Source organism: Ceratotherium simum, chromosome 12, assembly GCF_057802395.1.
Source record: "Ceratotherium simum simum isolate JZ-2026a chromosome 12, ASM5780239v1, whole genome shotgun sequence".
Lineage (NCBI taxonomy): Eukaryota > Metazoa > Chordata > Mammalia > Perissodactyla > Rhinocerotidae > Ceratotherium > Ceratotherium simum.
Window position 1 is genome coordinate 65,016,236 of NC_141911.1, and position 21,829 is coordinate 65,038,064.

Here is a 21,829-nt window from a genome sequence, read left to right on the forward strand (position 1 = left end):
TTATAAGAAAACCTCAAGGCCTGGCCCCGTGGCATAGCGGTTAAGTGCCTGTGCTCTGCTGCTGGTGGCCTGGGTTCAGATCCTGGGTGCGCACTGATTAATAATAAAATAGAACAATTATAACCATATGCTGCAATAAAAGTTATTGTAGATTTTAGCAACCTCAACATACAATTTGTTTTCTTTCCTTATCAAGTTGAGAACTTTCACCTTTTCATGTCAGGCCATGCTGTGGCAGCGTCCCATATAAAGTGGAGGAAGATAGGAAGATGTTAACCCAGGGCCAGTCTTCCTCAGCAAAAAGAGGAGGATTGGCATGGATGTTAGCTAAGGGCTGATCTTCCTCACAAAAAAAAAAAAAAGAAAGAAAAGGAAAAAGGAAAAAAAAAAGAAAACCTCAAAAGTAACTAACAAACCCAGCATCCCATGCCATGCACCATGATAAATAGAGTAAAAAATCGCTCAGTTTAATTGCGTGAATGGAGGGTTTATGTCTTCTGGAGGTTAAGGAAAGGCATAATAATGTTTTCCTCTGTACAGTAGTCCCCCTTATGCGCAGGGGATACTTCCCAAGACCCCCAGTGGATGCCTAAAACCACAGATAGTATCAAACCCTATATATATACTATGTTTTTTCCTATACATACATACCTATGATACAGCTTAATTTATAAATTTGGGCACAATAAGAGATTAACAACAATAATTAATAATAAAATAGAACAATTATAACCATATGCTGCAATAAAAGTTACCATAGATTTTAGCAATCTCAGCATACGATTTGTTTTCTTTCCTTATCAAGTTGAGAACTTTCACCTTTTCACTTAAAGAAAACAGTTTATGGTTTCTCTTTGGCATATCTGAATTGCCAGCATCACTACTCTTGGGCTTTGGGGCCATTATTAAGGAAAATAATGGTGACTTGAACACAAGCACTGTGATATAGCAACAGTTGATCTGATAACCAAGAGGGCTACTAAGTGACTAACAGGTGGCAGATACAGCGTGGATCCCCTGGACAAAAGGATGAGTTACATCCTGGGTGGGATGGCATGAGATTTCAACATGCTACTCAGAATGGCACACAATTTAAAACTTATGATTGTTTATTTCTGGAATTTTCCATTTAATATTTTCAGACCATGGTTGACTACAGATAACTGAAACCACAGAAAGCTAAACCACGAATATGGGGGGACTACTACACTAGCTAAAAGGATTTTAGGATCACACTCTTAAACTGGAACTGTAAAGCCTGAGTAGTATAACGTGATGATAGAAGACACTAGAAGGCTACTATTCATTTAACAGAATAAAACGTTAAAGCAATATAAATGGTATGAAATCACAGAGAATCTAAAACACCTTTTAAAATTGTACTACTTACCCCATCTGCTTCTTTTCTATTTAGTTTTCATAGAATCCATATGTAAGGATTTTGAATACATTTACCATAAATATCGGGGAGCAGTTTCTTAACTAGTGTTGTGAGGAAGAGCAGAAGGAAATATGGATGGCTATGAAGAGGAGGTGTTTGATCGGTAAACTGAGAAAATTCTGATGTGGAAAAAAAGGAAACATTTTTAGGTCTTAAATATTTTGAAGACATACTGGAGCTGACATCTGAAGCTGGTAGATTAATAGAACACACTTGGCCATAAAATAAAATTCCATTAAATGGTAAATTTAATCTATTTACTTTTAAAATTGGAGAATAATAAATTATTGAATCGCTATCATTTCCCTCTTATTTGAGAAAATAGACGATAGCCAGCAAAGAAGTGTTTTGCACCTTTCCACCTCTGTGGGCACAAACACATGAGCTGACTCCACCCACCCCTCCAGTGATAAAGCTACATTCTCAGGGATCACATCTGTTTATGCTGAAAGGGGCATCACTAGAACATCTAGGGCCATAATAGGGGCATCACTAGAACATCTAGGGCCATAATAGGGCCCACATGCCTATAGATACCCAGATATTGCCAAAGTCTTGCATTTGCCAAATCCCATTGACATCTCTAGGTCCTACATTCAAGACCTTTAAAGGTCTTTGTTTGATTTTGCCCCTTCCCACCTCTCTCTGATGAAAAACAAAAAAAGATGGAGTACCATTCCAAAATACAAATTGCACGGTTGTTAGAACCATCCATCCAATTCAGATGAGCCTCTCTGGAACATCATTGAAATATACAAGTGGATAAAAGTATGTCATGAAAAGCACGAGAGGAGTTCTGAGGTAGTTTTTGATCTGACAGTGCTGCCTCCTTCCCAGGTTGTCCTTGCTTTGCTACCCATACCTTTCTGCTTATTGCTACCTGGAAGATGAGCCTGCTGCAATCCTGTTGAGAACAGTTTTTGAATGCCTGCCACCTACCAGTCCCAGGCCTTTCTCTGGCTCTACCAGACAGCTGGCTGCAGTTCCAGCATCTTCTGTTAATATCAGGGATATGAGCAATGCTAAATAAGTGAGAGTAGAGAATCAGAGATAAAATGCATCCCAGGCAGAAGGTCCTTTCAGGAGCACCAATGATGAATATAAGATGTAGGCTTCCACTGGAGAAAGGTAAGGTCTCTATTTGTACGAAACAGTTGTATAAGAACTTTGACTGACCAAGGGAGTGGGGGGTAAGGAGGGGTATCTGTCGCTTGGCAGTTTAAGGATCACTGAGCTACACTGCAAACCAGTTCACGCGGTCCCACAGCCAGAGGATCATGCAGCGCCCTGAGGGAGTGCAGCGCTTACTCAGGGTAGCATTCCTCCCAGACCTGTGAGGAAGCACCATCTGCACATTCATGGTTTTTGATGGACCTTACGGCCCAAATGGCATTCAGCTAGCGCAGACAAGAGATTTTTTTAACACCACTGGACATTTTCTCAATTTGGCCTTCTGTAATTTGGAATGGTTGAACTTCCGAATGTGTTTCCATAATCTGTTAAAAAACAAAAGCCTCATCAGTTACATGAGCACAGTCTATGCTCCAGAAACCTGGAAATGGTCAGGTAACAAAAAATACCGAACAGTAGAAACCCAGGAGGGGAAATGGAAAGCTGGGAAGCAAGTAGGCGGGAGGGCCCAGGTAAGGGAGGAAAGATTTACGTATACGTGGTGTGAAATGTGGAGCTGGAAGCCGACACACTCAAACGCAAAGTAACTGTGCTCTCACAAATGGTCAAATGGACTATCCATTCTTTTGGATCTATGAAATTTATTCAGAGGTACCTAAATAAATTTCTTCCTTGCTTTCATCCTCTTGAGACCCCAAATGAGGAACTCTCCTGTCAGTTGAATTCATTTTAAGAGAGAATGTTACAACTAGGATCTAAATGTAGTTTAAACTTCTAAATCTCAAAATATTTTTTATTCTAGAATAAATAAGAAGATGGAAGTTCCAGAAAGAAGAATATATTCAGAGCAGTGGCTTGATTTTATTTTATAACAGTTTCATCCTATTTTCACATTTTAGCAGGAAGTGTTACAGAGGTACATCTGACGTAGTTGCTAAAACTCGCTAGTTCTTTTGAAATTTATTCAGTTTCATAAAAGCTTTTGTTTCTTGAAATAGACTTTAAGTCCATACTACTGCCATTCTTAACAAAAAAAGAGAGAAAGAATTTGTGATTTGAGTAAATTTTTTAGAATCTAATTTCTAAAGAATTGTTTAGTATAATTTAACAGCTAACTACACACATGCACACACACAGAGTTAGTATTAGCATTACATGTTTATATTTTTTTCTCATTTTGGTATATATAGCATTAGCATTTTTGCTTCTTTGTTCTATTGGCCAAAGCTTAACTGATTGTTCACAGCAGCATTTTTAGGCACTCTAGAACTGCCTTCTTACTCATATGTTGAACGTCTTGCTATGTCCCGAGGGCAGAATCAGGATCAGAAGCACAATTGATGATTTTCATGATACCATAGCCTTGGACTTTTCTAGACATCTGGTCTCTAAGTGCCAATTCCTTCGATTTGTGAACAAAATGCATAGAAGTTACCCAGAAATATAACATCACACATCATCAACTTGAAATTTAATGTTACGTGCAATTTACCTAAAGTTTATACTCAAAAATTCCCATGTGCTGCCAAAAGTAAGGCATATTCATGGACTTCAGTCACCGTCCCACGAGGGTAACTAAAGCAGAATTAGCATAAATACATAAAATTCTTCCTTGCAAATATATTAGTTATTTGACATTCTAACGCAGTGTTGTGCTAAGTAAAAGAGTAATGGATCCTTCACTAGCAAAATTATCCGTTTGGATCTAGGATCTCAATAACAAACTATTCTTGGTTACATTGTCTTTTACTTGCTTCTTACCTAAATGGAAAATTGATCTTAACATTAGGACTAAGGACCCATGGCTTAGTGGAAATTATCTTTTAAAAGTGTGGATACTATATTGAATTCAAGCTAATCTGCCTTTGTAATAAGGAATAATCATTTACTGCACAAAATAGGGTTATTGAAAGAGTGAAAGATAACTGTAGACAGAAACAAACATAGCGATAAAATATTTTCAGTTGTCTAAAATTCAGAGAGAACTTAGGTTTTATTGGTTAATAAATGAAAATGCTTTGTGATACCTAAGATGTTTAATGTTGGTGTTAGACTTTGGGTACATTTACACCATTATAATTGTTTTATTTGAATAGCATAGTATAATTTTACATGTAGTTTTGATTTTTCATTCCTAACTTGGATTGCTCTGTTGAAAAAAATCTGCTGGTTTTATTATAATAACTAGGCATATTATCAGCTATCTTTGGACTTGTGGGCTACATAAATTAATTCTTTCTTATGTCTTATTTACCCAAAAGTAAAGAGTGTGAATTATGTAATTATTGTGTGCCTTTTTGTTTCCATATTTGAAAACTAAGAGCATCCATGCCATTCTCCCCCTGGCTCCAACTCAGCAGCCCAAATACCCAAGTGACTGGGAACTTGTAACATTTTTGCAGAATTTGTAGAATATGGATATTTTAATTATATGGATTTCTAAGGCATTTCTAACTAAAATTTGTTGGAAAAATGTTTTTGCTGTATGCCAAAAATGTCACTAGCATTTTTGTATGAAACATACATCTGTAAAAGCCAGCTAAAAATCTTAAGTGTCTCAGAAGTGAGGAGGATAAGAAGCTCTTTAATGCATATTTCAGAGAATTTTCACTAATAGAATTCACATAATTCTTAAACTTTGTCAAATAAAATTTAATTTTTCTATTTCAAATTGTTTTTGATTATAACAATTGAATGTGATTTTATATTTACAAACTAGTTGAATTATTTACAAGTAAGAACGAAAAATGAATTAATTATACTTTCAATAATAAACAGATCACTAAATTATCCCTTAAAGTTGTTTTGTCACTTTACTTTGGTTCTCTCGTTTTTAAACCTTTTCTTTTCCAAGTGGAGTCATTCCATTTTAGTAGCATTTTGGGATTTGGTGAGTAGCTGAGCTATGAAGACAGAAGACAAGACATAACTGTGACAGCCTAGTGCACCACTGGCATCTAAGTCACCACCAGGTGAACGAAAGACAAAGAATGGTTGGTGAATGAATGGATAAAACACATTTCTTTAAACAACTCTCAAAAACTGAAAGCACAGTAATACGAAAGAGGTTAGTCTGGTCAGTCTATCCAGCACTAACACCACAGAGTTGAGTGCTCATTCCGTGCTGGCCAAGTTTTTCAAATATTTAGTATAGTGGCCAGCCAGAGTGAGTGTGTGTGTGTATGTGTGTGTATCCATGATTAGCCCGTGAGGTAATTATCATTATACAGATAAGGAATTCACAAGTCAAAGATTAGTAAACGTTGGCATTAGCCTTCAAAGTCAGGACCCTCAGACCACCAGAACTTGAGTTAAATATATGACCCTCTCAAAAACATCCAGTTCATGAGGATGTTTCTAATGAAGCAATTAATGACAGGGGAGTTGTATTACAAACAACAGAACAAGCCAGTAGTGAGTGAGGAGTTCTCTGGTGCCACCAAGGCTTCTCTGACGTGTATTTCACCTCCTGAGTCCCGAGTGCTCCCACGGTACCCCGCACATACATCTACCATAGCCCTCAGCATGTTACCTTACAATTACTCACATGTCTGTGTCTCCCACTAGATCATGAGCTCCTTGAAGGAGAGATTGCCCTTATCATCTGTAAGTTCCTCTGGTATCTAGCGTATTGTCTGGCATGTCGATAGGCATCCACTGAACGTCAAATGAATGCCACCCCACATGGCAGTTCCTAAGTTCTTGCAGATAAATAAATATTCTTTTTTCAATTCACTACGGTTGTGTATTTCAGAGAAGGTACTTACCTTTTACAACTAGTAATGGTCCACAAAATATTTTCACAGCAACAAATTAACCTTCTTTCATGTTAATTTCAGTGCATATTTTATGCCCCATAATGTCTAATTACAATGTCTAATATGCCTAATTACAACGCAAAGCTGGAAGCAGGGCACTGAGGCAGGTTTTCAAAATTTATCAAGTCATCTGAGCACAAGTACTCTTGTAGTCTTGGTTGAAGCAGGAAATGGATGAAAAAATCCCAGAATGCTACATCTTGTCTCTGCAGTGCCTCACCACTACCAGTTCCTGGCAAGGAAGGAGGCAGGCAGGGGCACATAGGAGTAGGTTTTTTGAAGTAGAGTCCTCTGAGGATCCAGTGTGGTGGATTCCAGCCCAGTTGGAGAGGGCTGTTGTATATCACAATCGGGGGGAGGGGGCAGGGGGTCAACATGTGGTAGATAAAGTTCAGAAGTGATTCTCTGAGGACAGAACCCCCAAGCCTAAATTGATAATCAGAGAAGACCTTACCAGAAAATGATCAATGTAGTACCTGGGAGCCTGGGAATGTCCCTAAATTGTAATACAAAGTTTCTATATTCTCAGAAGAGAATCTGTAGCCTTCTTCAACTTCTATCATAAACCACTGCTTTAACCCAAACATCAGCTCCCTCCAATCCTGGACATCCAAGTTCGGCCCCTGTGTCTATGTGGAGGGATATTAAATGTTTTGGCTCTGGAGGAAAAATGGATCAGTGTCTTAATTCTCATTTGCATTTGATGTGATGATGACAAGCTATGGAAATATTTGCAGAGGCTCTTTTTAAAAAATAAATGAATAAATACCTTCTTGAAAACTTTATTTTATTAGAGAATCTAGGCCAAGTGTGGAAAATTTAAAATCACTCTATTTACCAAAACTGGCTAACAATAAACTTACTAGAAAAAAAACAACAATGATCAGTAAAGACCTACACTTAACATTTTTAATTCTGGGACAATTTTAAGATCCATGTTGATGTACTTGTAAGGTAAATCCCTCCATTTAATAATAATAAAAAACATTCTCACATGTAACACACTGTTTTCACACTCATATACACATATAAAAGTTGGGAGACCTGTTTTAGAAACATGTTTATAATGGACATACATAATATTGTAAAATAAAATCTGAATAAAAATGTTATTCCAACAACATTTCTCTATTTTTAAATCATGTTTATTGTTTAAGTTTTTATCACAGTGGAGATTAATGTATGCTTAATCATCCAGTGAGTGCCTACTGTCAATTTCATCCAATTCCAAAAACGTAAAGTCAACTCATTCATACACTCTAAGTCCTGATACCATCCCACCTTCATTGCCTGCGTCTTTTTTTCCCCTTTAACGGCAACACTATGATAAGATTGTGAAAAGGTATAACTAATAGGCTTATATGTGTAATACCATTTCTTCAAGTATTCAGAGAGCAGTACATCTGTCTGCACTGTACATTAGAAAACTACTTGTAACATTATTTCTAAGTAGAGGAGAGAGGCTCCAGGTGGGAGTGGAACGAAGTCGTATGTCATAGTGTATGACAAGGATTTACAGCATTCTAGAATTTTCACAACTCTTCCCATGTTAGTGAATGCCATTAGGTAAATGTTGTATTTTTCTACTTTCAGCTGTCAGACATGGGATTTCAAACTACGAATAAATAAAGCACACACTCAACATGTGTAGTGCAAATGCTAAGTAAACAGAATGACATGGAATAAACTCATAGTTGCCCACTGGTGAACGGTTCAGCCGGGAGGTCCTGATTTTATGGTGTCTGTGACTCGCATCCCTACTCTCAAATGAATACTGTCACTGTTCCAGATCAGCGACCACTGGAGAAGGCTGCGGAGGTGGGGGTCGAGGGAGTGAGGAGGGAAACAGAAACTCACTTTCACAAACAAGTGGTAGAATTTCTCTGTCACTTCTGTATCTCAGGTGGAGTCTGATTGGTTAACAGGATCTCAAACCTCTCAGACGAAGCAGGTACCAATATGGAGAACTGCAAATGTTCCAGTTAAAAGAATTAAATCTTGGCACCATATAGATTGTGTGGCCCAGACAATAAAGGGACGAACAAGACGGTTTTTAAAATTAAAACTTTGGAAATATAACATCTTAACATTCAAAAATTACATTGTAGAAAAGCCATCCAACAGTTACAAAAACATTCAAATAATAGCCCTGTTTAAAGGTGCCTCATAAGCAATAATCGTCAGTACTTCTGAACAAATGTCAGAGCTTTGTTGCTTTGTCTTAATTATACATTTAACATAATGTTACTCATTGAAATGAAATAGAAAAAACTATAAAACTCTTCCAAAGGCAAATTATTGGTAGGGGGAAGACAAAAGTAAAATGTGACAACTAATTTATACATTTACTTAATGGTATGTTTTTTCCCCCAGAAGTGTCCATAGTCTGTAAAAGAAAACGAAAAACAAAACAAAACTAAAACAAAAAGGGATGAAAACTGGTGCCATTTATCTTTTCATTTTCTTCCTCTGCATTCAGTTTTGAGGGAAAAGTGCTCTTTCATGGTACTGTTCTGAGTTCACATACATCAAATTCTAAAAGAGAAACATGTGGAACCTGTCTTTCTATTTCATTCTTGAATGTGTTGTACCTTCAACAAATATAACAAGCAGCCAGCTAAAAATTCCCTTAATTAGGAAAAACACACACACATACAAACAAATCTTTTTAAGAGAAAAGAAACCATTCCTTATCTGGGACACAAACATATCAAGATTTAAAACTAAGGTCTGACATGGTCACTTAATTGATTTAAATAATTAAGGCTTCTAAAAGGTTCAGTGCCAAAACTCTGCATCAGTATTCGAATAAAATACATTTTTGCATTTTAGGTTTGTGCTTTTTACAGCCATCTTAATTCCACAGCATTTCATTAGTGAGATCAGATAAGGGAGTGTTAGAATTGTTTACTGATGTTTTACTTTTAGTAGTTGTTAGACTAAATTATAGCAATAAAAATTCAATGACTGAACAGCTCTGTGACTATCACATGGGCTGTTGGCTCATTTCACCTTCTTTTCGTGTTTAATATGGCCATTTCTTTTGTACTTGCCATTGAGGATTCCATTATGGTAATGTCCATTAACTGGGCTATGTTTATTTCTAGACCACAAACTTTTGATTTTCCTGTAGATAAATTTTGTCACCCAGGACAAGAGGAAGTAAAACAAGGCAGCACCAAGCAAAAGCACAAAGGCAATATCCAATAAAAAATACTGACAGAGAGAGATTTGATGGACCGCAGCACGGAGGTGATGGGCTCCATTGTGACGAAGGATGTAATCTATCCAATAGACAGTCCGATTGACAGGGTGACCAGGCTGATCCTTGTGGATTTCTGAAAGCTTCTGGGCCCTCTGACGGTAGCTACGGAGTGGAGGCAAAACACAGAATGATCACGGAGATATAAGTTTCAGTATCGCGACTCTCCCATTCTAAAAATGGGGACAATAATAAAGACAGCTATCCTCTATGAAGTACCTAGTATGTGCCGGGCACTGTGTTAAGTGCTTTAAACACATTATCTTATGTTAGGACAATAAAATAAATTTCAAACAGGTGAGGAAAATGAAAATCAGAGAGAATAAATAACCTGACTATGATTACAAAGTTGAGATTCAGATTCAAGTCCTTCTGACTCCAAACCCCACGCTCTTTCTATGCTATACCATATACCTCTTACACATGTGTGATTCTTCTCTCCATATGCTTTGAAATACTGTTAATCAATGCGTCTCAACCAGGAAGAAGAGTGAATTTATTAAATTCTAAGAGAGGGATAGAGGACAAAATGCAGACCTTTGTCCCAACATCTTTTTCTTTTAGCCATGACATTTAATTTTGTTCTGATTTAAAATAATATTAAGTGATGGTGTGAGGTTATTATAGTTATTAAACAGATGAAAAGGAGTTGAGAAACACCACTATGAAGCCATATATGAAATTATATGCATATATATATGCATATGCATGTATGTATGGAGGAATGTATAAAGAAAACACTCTCTTAAATGGTTAATAAAAAATCAGTTAAAGAGGATAACCACAAAAAGTGATAAAATACCATGTAAACATTTTAATTTAAAATATGTAACTGCACATGTGTGTGCCAACCTGTGACACACAGCCAAAGCCCCTTGAACACGGATCCTTGATTTGATTTTGCACTGTTCAGACATAAGAAATAATTTCCACCTGGAGGGACTACAAAACTCATCAGGAAGGATGTGTCCCTTGAGCTGTGCTTTATAGAGGAATAAAAGTTTGGACACGTGAAAACTTGACGGGCCAAGAGAAGAGTGTGAACTGAATAATGCAGATGCGAGAGCAAGAGCAGGCCTAGAACAAAGTCATTCGGAAAGAGCGTGTAGCATGAGGGGTGTTTGGTTGGAAGTTAGGCTGGAAGATGAGCCTCGCTCATGGGTGTTCAGAATGACAATATATGTAGCCTGGTTCTTAGAACCAAGGAGCCATTAGATAGAGAGACTGGCTATTAATCCAGAGCTTTGGGGAGAGGATTAAAGAAAGGAAGAGACCAATGGCAGGAAGACCGGTCAAAAGACCACGCAAATGGAAAAGACAAACTGCCTCCCAAAATGGTAGTGGGATTAGACAGATGGGGAAATGGTGTAGTGGAAGAGGTGGCAAGGAGTTGGTAAGAGCCTGGATGAAATGCCAAGGAAAGGGAGAAGTCAGATGTAACTGCAATGTTTCCAACCTGGGTGACTCTCATGGTTGCCACTAACAGGACACGGAAACTGAACACAGGACAGGCTGGGGAAATGATCCCAGTTTGCGACAGAATGAGAGGGGAGGTCCAGAAAGCAGATAGAAATATGAGGATGGATTTATGGGAGGATCAGCACCTAATGAAAAGTCTACTCAGATATTTATGCATTGATTTGATACCTTTTTGGGGGGTATGATCTAGCTCTAGTCCTAAACATGAACCAAATATAAGAACAAACCTGAGAAGCAATTAACAGTAGAGGGTTAGGACTGAGAAATCTCAAGTCAAGGCTATTACTTGCAGATTTCTTTCTATAAAACCACATAGGATGAGAAAATGAGAGGAACACTATTATTCCTATATTGCAGATTAGGAAAGAGATTAAACAATTAGGACAACGTCATATATTTGCTAAGTGACATAGCTAGAATTTCAGCCATAATTTTCTGACTCCCAGAGTCCATGATCTTTCTACTAAGCCATATTTCCTATCATGTGTTGAAAAGTTCACAAGAAAACCACAGAACATTGTAAAATGTCTGTTAACTATTGTTACCTTAAATTGTTTTCTTGTATTTTGAAAAATTGTATGTTAATTAAAAAGCGAAAAGCCACATTTTCTCTCTCATCATAGCCTCACAGCAAAACTACTCTTATACAAGAAATCCAGTTGCTTGAAAAGTGTCAAACCTCATCCAGATATTAAGATACCATCTTCATCTTGCTTTGTAATCTATCATTATTTCTAATTGATGGCAAAAGGTAAGTTAGACTTGGATTCCATTTTGTGAGAAAATTCTTACAGAGTAAAAGTTCTCTTTAAAATACAGAAATGAAACATGGTGTCCTCGAAAATAAAATTCAACCTTCTATTTTAACAAAGGAGAAGGAGGATAAAAACAATCTTGGTCCTCAAAGTACCTTAATGTCACTGTGAATATGAGCCACTCTAGAGACGATCAAACAGATTGCATGTGACGAGGATACTTCTGTGGGAAATCTGACTTCCGCCACTGCTGAATAACTGATCGCCTCATATGAAACTCAGTAGGTTCACTGGTCCTGGGTCAGTCCTTATCTGCCTCAGCTATGTGAGTGTGGAGTATGGACTCTCATCAGTCTTACCCTTACCGCCTACCCAGCAGCAGACTCATAAAGCTGGATGCTTACTAACCAATCCAATTTCCTATGACTTCCTTTCAGAGGCAGCAAGAACAGGGATCAATTGGGAAGGGATATTGGGGATTTCACTGAAAGATTAGCTTGAAGAGGAGGTAGTTTCCATGATAGAAGTGGTCTCAAATTTAGTGTTAAGAGGCATTGTCCTTTCAGCATAGTTTGCTTTACAATTCAAAATTTCTTCCAGCAGGCATAGGAAGATTGTGAAATGAAAAAAAAAAAAAAGAAGAATGTGATTAAAATGGCCACTTCTAAACTATTCTTGAGAATCTCTTGGGTAAAGCCCCTTTTAACAAAACAAATTACCTTGTAAGGAGTTCGTGTGACTTGCACATTATATTTTACGAAAAAGTGTCTCCTATTAAAAGTTAATAACCACAGCCTGGATACATGCTAAGTGAATGAAGATTAACTACCCATATTTCTCCACAAGTCGCTTTAAAATAATAAAATCTCCAGCCCCAAGAGAATTCCTCCCAAAGAACAAAAGCAATAGCTTTCATTAAATAAATCCAAAAACTAGTAGGGGAAGAGGTAAGATGTGTAATGATTTCCTTTAAGTTATGAGTAAAAAAAAGAAAGTAATACTTCTTCAGCAATATTGTTTACCTGGTTTAAACTAGAATATCTTGGATGCAATATTAGTGAAGCAAACCAGACTTTTCAATCATTATTGCATGTTAAATATGGGATGTTGTCACATATTTAAAGCAAAGAAAGATAAGTGACTTCAGTTTACATATAATGACTTTTAGCAAAGAACATACTACGCAAATCGTTGTCATTTTCATATTGACTAAGACATCTTCCTATCCTGAATGTACAAAAGGCTTTTAGTTAAATATTTAAACTGTCAAAGGGTTATATGCAATTAACTCATTACATTATATGTCATATGCATACTTTGTGGAGTGATATAAATTTATTCACTGCACAAAATAAAAAATATTCTGAAATCAAGCACTTATACATACTTCAAGATTGCACAGCTGGGATTTAATTGCAGTGTGACCTAAGACTATAGCCTGGTCTCTGATCTGGCCCTGTTTATACCTCACAGAACACAGCCAGGCTGATGACCTGTGGATAATCCAGCCTTTTGCTCTTTTCTGCATAACTAACCCAATCTCAGTAACCATGCAACTACCCCCCACAAACTCTACTTCAGGGCTGCACTTTACAAACCTTCCTAAAAAAGCCTGTATGACACATACCATTTTCCCAAAGAACATCATGTTTGAAAAACACTAGACTTTAAAAGAAAAGCTATAGAACACAGACGAAGCGATCCCATACTCAGGCACCTCTCGTCATAGAACATGTTGCCCCACGTGCCAGAGTTGTGACCAGGACACTGGATCTTGTAAGGGGTCAGAGCATGAAAGCCACCTCTGAGCCCACATAGGGCAGCATAACGAACCTCCATGCCCTTGACTCCAGCCTTTCACATGAAAGTTGCATCATTTTATATAAAAGAATTTTACCGACTGTCAGTTGTTTCTTAGTATATGGCAGCGTTTCTCAATCCAGTGTTAAGCTATATCCCCCCACGGTTTAAACAGAACAAGCTTACATTCTTCCAAAGGTTAATGTCATTTGAAATGCCAGATCAATTAAACGTCATGTAAAGATGGGGAAAATTGCTGCTTTGATTTAAAACTACACAGGCCGGCTCTCCACCCTTTGAGACGTGTTTGTGAACTGAGTTAACTCAAGACACACCAAGAATTTTAAAAAACAAAATAAAATAAGGATTCTGACTAGTCTCTCACCTGAGTAACTAAATCTTGGTGTTCTAGGGATACCCAGTCCTGGGGAAACCCAGCAGTGCAAAGAGCACTCTATGGAACCAGACAGTCCTGGCTCAAATTTCTACTCTGGTGGCTGTGTAACTATGGGCAAATTCCTTAAGCTCTCTGAGCTTCAAGTGCCTCATCTCTACAATGCAAATAATGAAAACGGTGACATACAGTTATTATGAGCATTAAAATGATATAAAGGACACAAAATTTGACACATTACAGGAACCCAATGATTGTTTCTTCCCATGGTAGTTTCTCCCTCTGTTTGGCAAATACTGGTAGAATATTATTCAAGGTCATACATGGCTGGCCAAATGATTGCTATTTTTATTTTTCAAATTATAAAAAACATGCACAAGGCATTATACACAGGAATCTAAAGGATATTTCTATAAGTGGTTTATTGACAACCTATTAGTAATAATCAATAATTGACAATATGCAGTGGTATATATATTCCATCTGCTTTAACATTAATTGAAACCTTACCTGGGATTATTGATAACTTTCACCAGTGCTTCATATAGCTCTCCTTCAGTAACTGTCTTCCATTCCAGCAATATCCCCATGCCTTTTGCCTGTACCCGGGTCATAGTATCATAATGGTCTCCAAAGAGGGGGATTCCCACTACAGGGACACCATGATACATAGTTTCAAAAATACTATTCAAACCTCCATGGCTCAGGAAGGCTTTAATATTTGAGTGCCCTAGAGAAGGATAAAAAAGAAAACAACTTACAACATGATGTATTACTCTAAGAAGAGATTTTCCAGAAATTTCTTAAAAATTGACACTATAATAAACATCCATTTCAGATATAGAATTTTTAAAGGTATAATTTCACTGATCTCTGCTCTATACCAATTAAAATGCTCGTTATACACATAATTATCTGATTTATATATATCAATTAAAAGCCATTTTTAAGTAGCTAAAAATTATAGCTTTAAAAAGCATATTACAACTTTGTCTCAAACACAAATATCAACTGACTAGCAACATCTATTTAAATGGCTAATAATTAATAGGAAGTCAATGAAAGCAAGAAATGTCAAAAAATGCCAGAGTATAACCACATTCTACTAAAAACAGACATCTAATTTCTGGCTATTCAAGCATTCATCTATATTAAAGTGAAACACACTTTGTAAAAAAACATATGTGAAAGTGTGGGGCTGGATTCCAGAAGTCTATGAAGAGTTTATGTGCTTATCCAAGGAGCAACACTGTACAGCACACAGTAATTACAACTTTCAAGTCATGTCAGCATCTGGGCTTCACAATTTTAGGGTAGTTTTACATTTTAATTACGCAAACAAGTAGGGACAGACACTGATAAAAATTAGTTGTAAGAGATGAGATGTCATATAACATCCAGTTGTCACAGGGATAAAAGAGATAATTTATCAAAATTAACGAGGTACGATGGATTTCAAAACCCAGATCTCCTCGTGAGTAGTCTATGTTTCATAAAGGATTGAAAGACTTGCCTAAGAAGCGTAAGTCAAAGAAACGTTGCACTTAGTAAGTGTGTTATGTGGCCAGAAAGGAATTACAGCTTGCAAAAATACAGATGTTTTAAATATACAGAAACCAGGTACAAATGGACTGTGTGTGTGAACCTTGGCCTCAATGGGGCTCCAGGGCCTTCCCACCCCAACGTGTAGTGGGGTTGGTCACTCAAGGTCTCTCGCCCTCACCCACAAGTGGCTTCTCAACTCAGCCCAACGAAGGGAGATGCCCTTGCAATGGATTTCAAACTCTCTTTTTAGCAGCAGAACCCTTTCTTTGAACAAAACCTTACCACCAAGTCCAGCAGTGAAAAATAAAGCAGAGCCAGTGTGTGGAGAGAAGGGAGCAGTATGGTGAGAGGGGTGGAAAAGACATGGATTTATTCCTACTTCCTTTTTTTTTTTTTTTTGTGAGGAAGATCAGCCCTGAGCTAACATCTATTGCCAATCCTCCTCTTTTTGCTGAGGAAGACTGGCCCTGGGCTAACATCCACACCCATCTTCCTCTACTTTATGTGGGACTCCGCCACAGCATGGCTTGACAAGTGGTGGGCCGGTCCGCGCCCAGGATCCGAACCTGCGAACCCCAGGCCGCGAAGCAGAGCGTGCGAACTTAACCGCTATGCCACCAGGCTGGCCTTGGACTTGTTCCCACTTCTCATCCTGGAGGAATCTTCTGATCATAGAAGCCAATAGGGGACCCACAAAGGTCACTCCCAGAGTTAAAAAGTACACTAATCTCAGAAAAGGCCGAGAGCTGAGGTTCTGAGGATCCCAGAGGAGCATGAACTTGAGGAGGCCTGTGGGTATGGACCACTGAGTAGCTACACCTGGCTATAGAGCCTCACAGAACAAATCAGGAGAGTAGTTTAGATGTTCCCATATGGTGGTGTCAGGCTGTTTCACTGCAATAGCTGCTGGTCAAGACACCTTATTTAAATTCCCTGCTTCTTTCCTACCTTCTATGGAATCTGAAGTGATAACAGTAAAGACATAAAAAAGAAAAAAAGAACACAAGTATTGAGAAAAGTAAATTGCCTTTTTTTCCCTTCAGTTTTATCATTTACAGAACAGTATTTATAATGAACTAGATGAAAAGGAATTATATATATACAAAGAAAATTGCTTACTGTTTCTTAGTTACAAAATTCAATTTGCTAGTTTTTAGGAAGGGTCATTTTAGCTTCTAAAAAATATTTTCTAAAGGCTATTTTTAAGAATATAATTTAAAATTTAAAGCAACTTTTACACAATCTGTTAGATTTTAGTATTATTGAACAAATGATGGTCAATATTTCATAATTTCCTTATAAATAATATCTTAGAGGATAATACGGCATTACACTTTCCTAGACATTTAATGAATAAAACAACTTACATTTTTACTATCTGTGCTTATTGAACATAGAGTTAAATCTATTTAGATTCAAATATGTTAAAACATATGCATATAATTGTTATTTTAAGTTTTGACTTGAGGATCGGAATCCCCAGAGATAAATAAATGAAAAGAAATAGTGTTTCAAAAATGCCGGGTGATTTAGAGAGAAATCTAGGCAGATGATCCAAATAAAGTTAAAATAAATTGACTGTTTCATTGGCCTTCTGCTTCTCTTTGGTTTCAAACAAATAATGTCAAACTCCTTGGGGTTCTCAGATATATATCTGTAACAAAACCATAATACAAATCTACATTTTCACTGTTTTAATTTTACTACTTTTAGCTGATTAGCCTAATTAGTCACAACTTTACTCACTGCTAATTTATAAAGTTTAAGTACATTTTCCAGAAAATTAAAATTGGTGACTAATCTAAAAATTTTAATTTATAGGCCCAAATGATTATACTTCACAAATTATTTTCCAATAAATAAAGATTTGACTTGTGGTCTGAAATCGAAGACTTGAGATACTAGATAACATAATGTCCTATCGTGAACTACATATTGTATAAGCCACTCAGGTATATAAATCACATTTACGCAACTAAAATCTAAAAACCAGGTAAGTACCCGCACGTCACTGACTTACCAAGTAGGTCATTTTGCGGTAACCATTCTATGAGCTTAGTGTTGTTTCCTAGATTCTTTGGTTTAGTTCCAGAAAACCTGAAATGTACACCAGACAACGAATCTTTCAAAAATCAAACTTTATTCCTGGTATGGACTGTCTGGTTAAATGATCAGATGTAAAATAAAAGTTACATGATCTGTCGTTGATATTCTTAAGAAGGAAAACATGCTTTGGTAACAACAAAAATTTGATTTAGTTTCTTTTTCACATTTTCACTGACTGAGGGATAAGTAAGAAACACTTTGCTTATATTGAGACCTATTTTCCTTCAGCTCTTCTCAACTAAGATGGAGGAAAAAGTAACCAAATAAACCTGTGCTAGAAAGTCATTCTCCCCCAGAAGCCAGAAGGGGAAACATGAAGGACCAGAGAGGGCCAGCACCCTGCAGTCTTAGCTCCAATCCTTGATACCCGGGGCCTAGGGAAGGCATGAGAATCGAAAGAAAGCAGCAAGTACTCTTCTCTGGCATGGCAGCAGAGATAGGAGCTCTAATTAGGCTGTTTCCTGCCTTCATCTCTGAAAGATAAACCATAGAGGTGCTGAACAACCGAGAGAATGGCAAGAGTCTGAACTGAGTCGACACACTGTCCTAAATAAAGCAGCAGGGGTGCTGTCTGGGTTAAGCCTAATGGGGGGAATCCAACAGGACTAGAATCCGGAGAGAAAAGTCCTCAACCGTTGGAATAAAATCTGTATCTATCTCAGAGCTCAGCCAGGGGAAGCGGAAGCTAACCCTTACACAGTCCTTATAAAGGAAAAGGCCCTATTACTCTGAGCCCACTTGTAACGGCTTGAGACTGGGGCCGATGTTGTTCACCGCTGCAACCCCGGAGCCCAAGCGTGGTGGCTTATACTAACTAATCACATGCTCAATTGAGTATTCGGGTCCGACTTTTACACATTGGGTTGGAAATTCCAGAGACAGACACATGTTGGCAGTGCCTCTCAGAGGAAGCTAGGGTTATCTATGGGCTGTTTTAACCAGTGTTAACTTCCAAGTTATTGTGTTTTTAAAGGCCTGGTCTTTTGGATAAAAGAAATCAAAAGCATTTATAAAGAAGACAAAGTGGGAGACCAGAAGGTTCCATGAAATATTTTACCTATTTATTCATTCATCCATCATTCTCTACCTCATTCCAACGCTGATTTGAAGGAGTATATAAAAATGCATGCAATTACAACAAAAATTTTTAGAACGCTAATAAATAATAGAAGGGTAAATGAGGGCAGAAAGTGGAGGGTAATGTAAAAGGCATTTGACACAAGGATAAATCATTCTGCATCATATCTTTTTTCTATGCTATAATCTAGATGTCTCTTTATCCATCACAGTCTTATAAATTAATCCCTAGATTTCAATGCACTAAGAAATGAAATAAAAAGTCAGGGGCATCCTGCTAATCTTGCTGGGAGTCAATGTGCTGTGCTTTCCTGGGGCCTGCAGGCTAAGCAGGAGGATACTGAAAATCAACAGTAAAGAAACGATCCATATCATGACCTTATCATGACCTTACCTCCAAAGCACTTTTTGGGGCAATCTTCCCAGAGCTCCGGCCAGTTTGTTAGCAATGTCTTCTGACAGATACTTGACACCGGCTCCGAAAGATACCAGCACAAAGCCATGTTCATTAGCACCATTTACCCACCTTTGGAGATCCTGTAAATCAAAATGCAGCAGTTAATTTTATGAAAGACCAATATAGTTCATAATTAGTGTGATCACCAATCCAGGTTTAAAAAAAGCCTTCAGGTAATTTTCTTAAACAATTAGAAAGTAAGGAAGGGGATATAATATTTTCCTTTAAATAACCGCTTTTGTTTAAAATACTTCATCTGACAATGCTCACTGAAATAAAGAGTGCAGACAGTTAATTGATAAGATCAATAAGTAAGTAACAACAACAAAAAATCAGTAGCTAATGGCCTAAGATCTCAGACAGAGGTCGAAAAACGGAAACTGATGTTTAAAACACGGCCAGAGATAAACTTATATGAAGATACAAGGGAAAGATGTGGATTGGACGTATGACAAAACCATTAACTACTGCCCCCACTCCCACCCAGGGAAATCTTTATTTTAGGAGTGGGCTGATTTTATCTTGGTCTGAGCTTGATAATTTTCATCTCTGAAGAACCATACTGTATTATATGACCGAGAAAGAGAAGGAATTCGCTAATAGTTCCAAAGATCCATAAGCCTAATGAGTTTTACCATTTCTCTAAATATTTCTCCAGCTCCCACAGAAGAGACATCGTACATGCGCTGCAGTGAGGCATCCATGGGTTCTAGAAATCTCTGAGTGGTCGCTCTCCCTCCTTGTGTGGGAAAATGCTAAATTCTCAGACATGTCCTTATACAGCCAACAGACTTGGGCCATAGCAGATCTGATGTTAACTAGGGACAACTCTAAAATTGCAGGAATTACTCATTTCACAGGAAGACACATTAACAAATTTTTGCCAGTATGGTTATTTATACTGAAAACGAAAGCAGTTTGTTTCAAGGGACACCACCTTTGCTCTATTTTATTTTATAGGCACAAGCTTGTTTCCATGGTAAGTCATCCCTATGGTTAAGCCTTTGTCAGAGACACTGAGCTTCAGTTTCCCATATGAAAACTAACAAAGCCACAGCACTTTGAAGAACACATAATTCCACTGTAAGGAAAACAAACGTACTGTCCATCCACAACACCTATGCCATAACATAGTCATGAAAACAGGGAGGGACCAACCCACTCTGTATTCAGAATGTACAGAGTGAGCTGTCACAGTTTTATCTCACAGACTCTGCAGGTCTCTCATTCAGGATGAATGAGTTACTGCCATGACTGTGCCACCCGTGCTCTTTGCATTTCACACCACTTTCCGGTGTAACCTGATTTGCAGCTGAGGGTAATCGCACAGTAAGAAATATCATCATAACGGCATCAGCATATAGCTCAATACCAAGTATTTTATGGAAGGGCAGGCCTCTCTCTGTCTTTCTTTTCTCTGCTCTTTTCCTTTTTCCTTTTATCACTTAATGAGATCTATATTAACTGGCTCTATCGCACTCATTCTTAGCAGGGAAGAGAGGACCACACTTTATGCCAAAATGAATTAGTGAATAGTGTCACTATATGACAGAGTGATGATGGAAAGGAGGTACATTCTTCCTGCTACTGAGTGAGTAAAATAGGCTATAATTATTTGGGAGGGAAGAAAATCTTATCAAAATACCTCATTTTCTGGGAAATTATTTATTTATGAACATACAAAAGAAATAGAGGATATACCAACTTTAGATTAAAGCTTTTAACTTATATTCTACTACATTTACCAAGAATATCACATGTGCTGAAAATATAACGGTGTTATCTGTGGATTCAAAGAAACAAGAGTAAACTGATTTAAAATTTTAATTTTATGTACAGTCCTAAGCCAGATGTACTTAAAACAAATATAGATGTTCCACTGTAAAATGACTTGAATACATATGCTGTTTTACCCCTATGGCTTGTCTTCAAATAATTTATCACCTTCTACCCAATTCTCTAAAGATAAAACTTTCAAGGTCAATGCCATTTACAAAAAGTTTACATTCAGATATACCAAGCCTTACGGTAATAATGTTATTTAAATTTTGTTTCCCAAAGACTTAAGAGGTCTTTGAGTTTCAACTGACTCTATGCAATAAATACTTCTTCAGTTGTTTGTTCTGCATAATACAAAATGAAATCCATAAACCTATTTTTCTAGCTTTCTTCCTACCATAGTCATTAACCATTTATAAGAATATATTCAAGTATATAGCCTTTATTGACATGTAAAGGAGTAGAGAAAATTTTATTCATTATGGTTGCCTTCAGGAAAAGTACTTAGTATTTTTAGAAAATAATACTCTCACTTCTATAAACATATACAATATTTTCTGTAGTTTAAGACTCCATCAATTATAAAGTACAAATTAAATAACTCTTTAAAAAATAATAACCTTCATAATAAATGTGTTCAATGTAAAAAAATCTCAATTCCAGAAATTTAACACCATTAAAGATAAAGGTACTTTAGAATGCCCCTGGCCCTGGGCAAATACCAATTTAAAAACTGCACTAAAAAAAAAAAACTCATTTACAATATCAACAAAAATCATACACAT

At 37.2% G+C, this 21,829-nt stretch overlaps 1 protein-coding gene across 4 annotated transcripts in view; it reads right to left on the bottom strand.

Annotated features, from left to right (window-relative positions):
* Positions 1–7,160: 7,160 nt before the first annotated feature.
* UGT8 (UDP glycosyltransferase 8) overlaps positions 7,161–21,829 on the bottom strand; it is an 82,419-nt gene continuing 67,750 nt past the window's right edge. For all 4 annotated transcript variants that reach the window (XM_087437699.1, XM_087437698.1, XM_087437696.1 and 1 more), the window contains 4 exons: positions 19,203–19,345; positions 17,646–17,722; positions 14,591–14,810; positions 7,161–9,757 (listed from right to left, as the gene is read on the bottom strand). In XM_087437699.1, the coding sequence (XP_087293825.1) occupies positions 9,394–9,757; positions 14,591–14,810; positions 17,646–17,722; positions 19,203–19,345 (804 nt within the window). In that variant the 3' untranslated portion in view covers positions 7,161–9,393. The remainder of the gene's footprint in view (positions 9,758–14,590; positions 14,811–17,645; positions 17,723–19,202; positions 19,346–21,829) is intronic.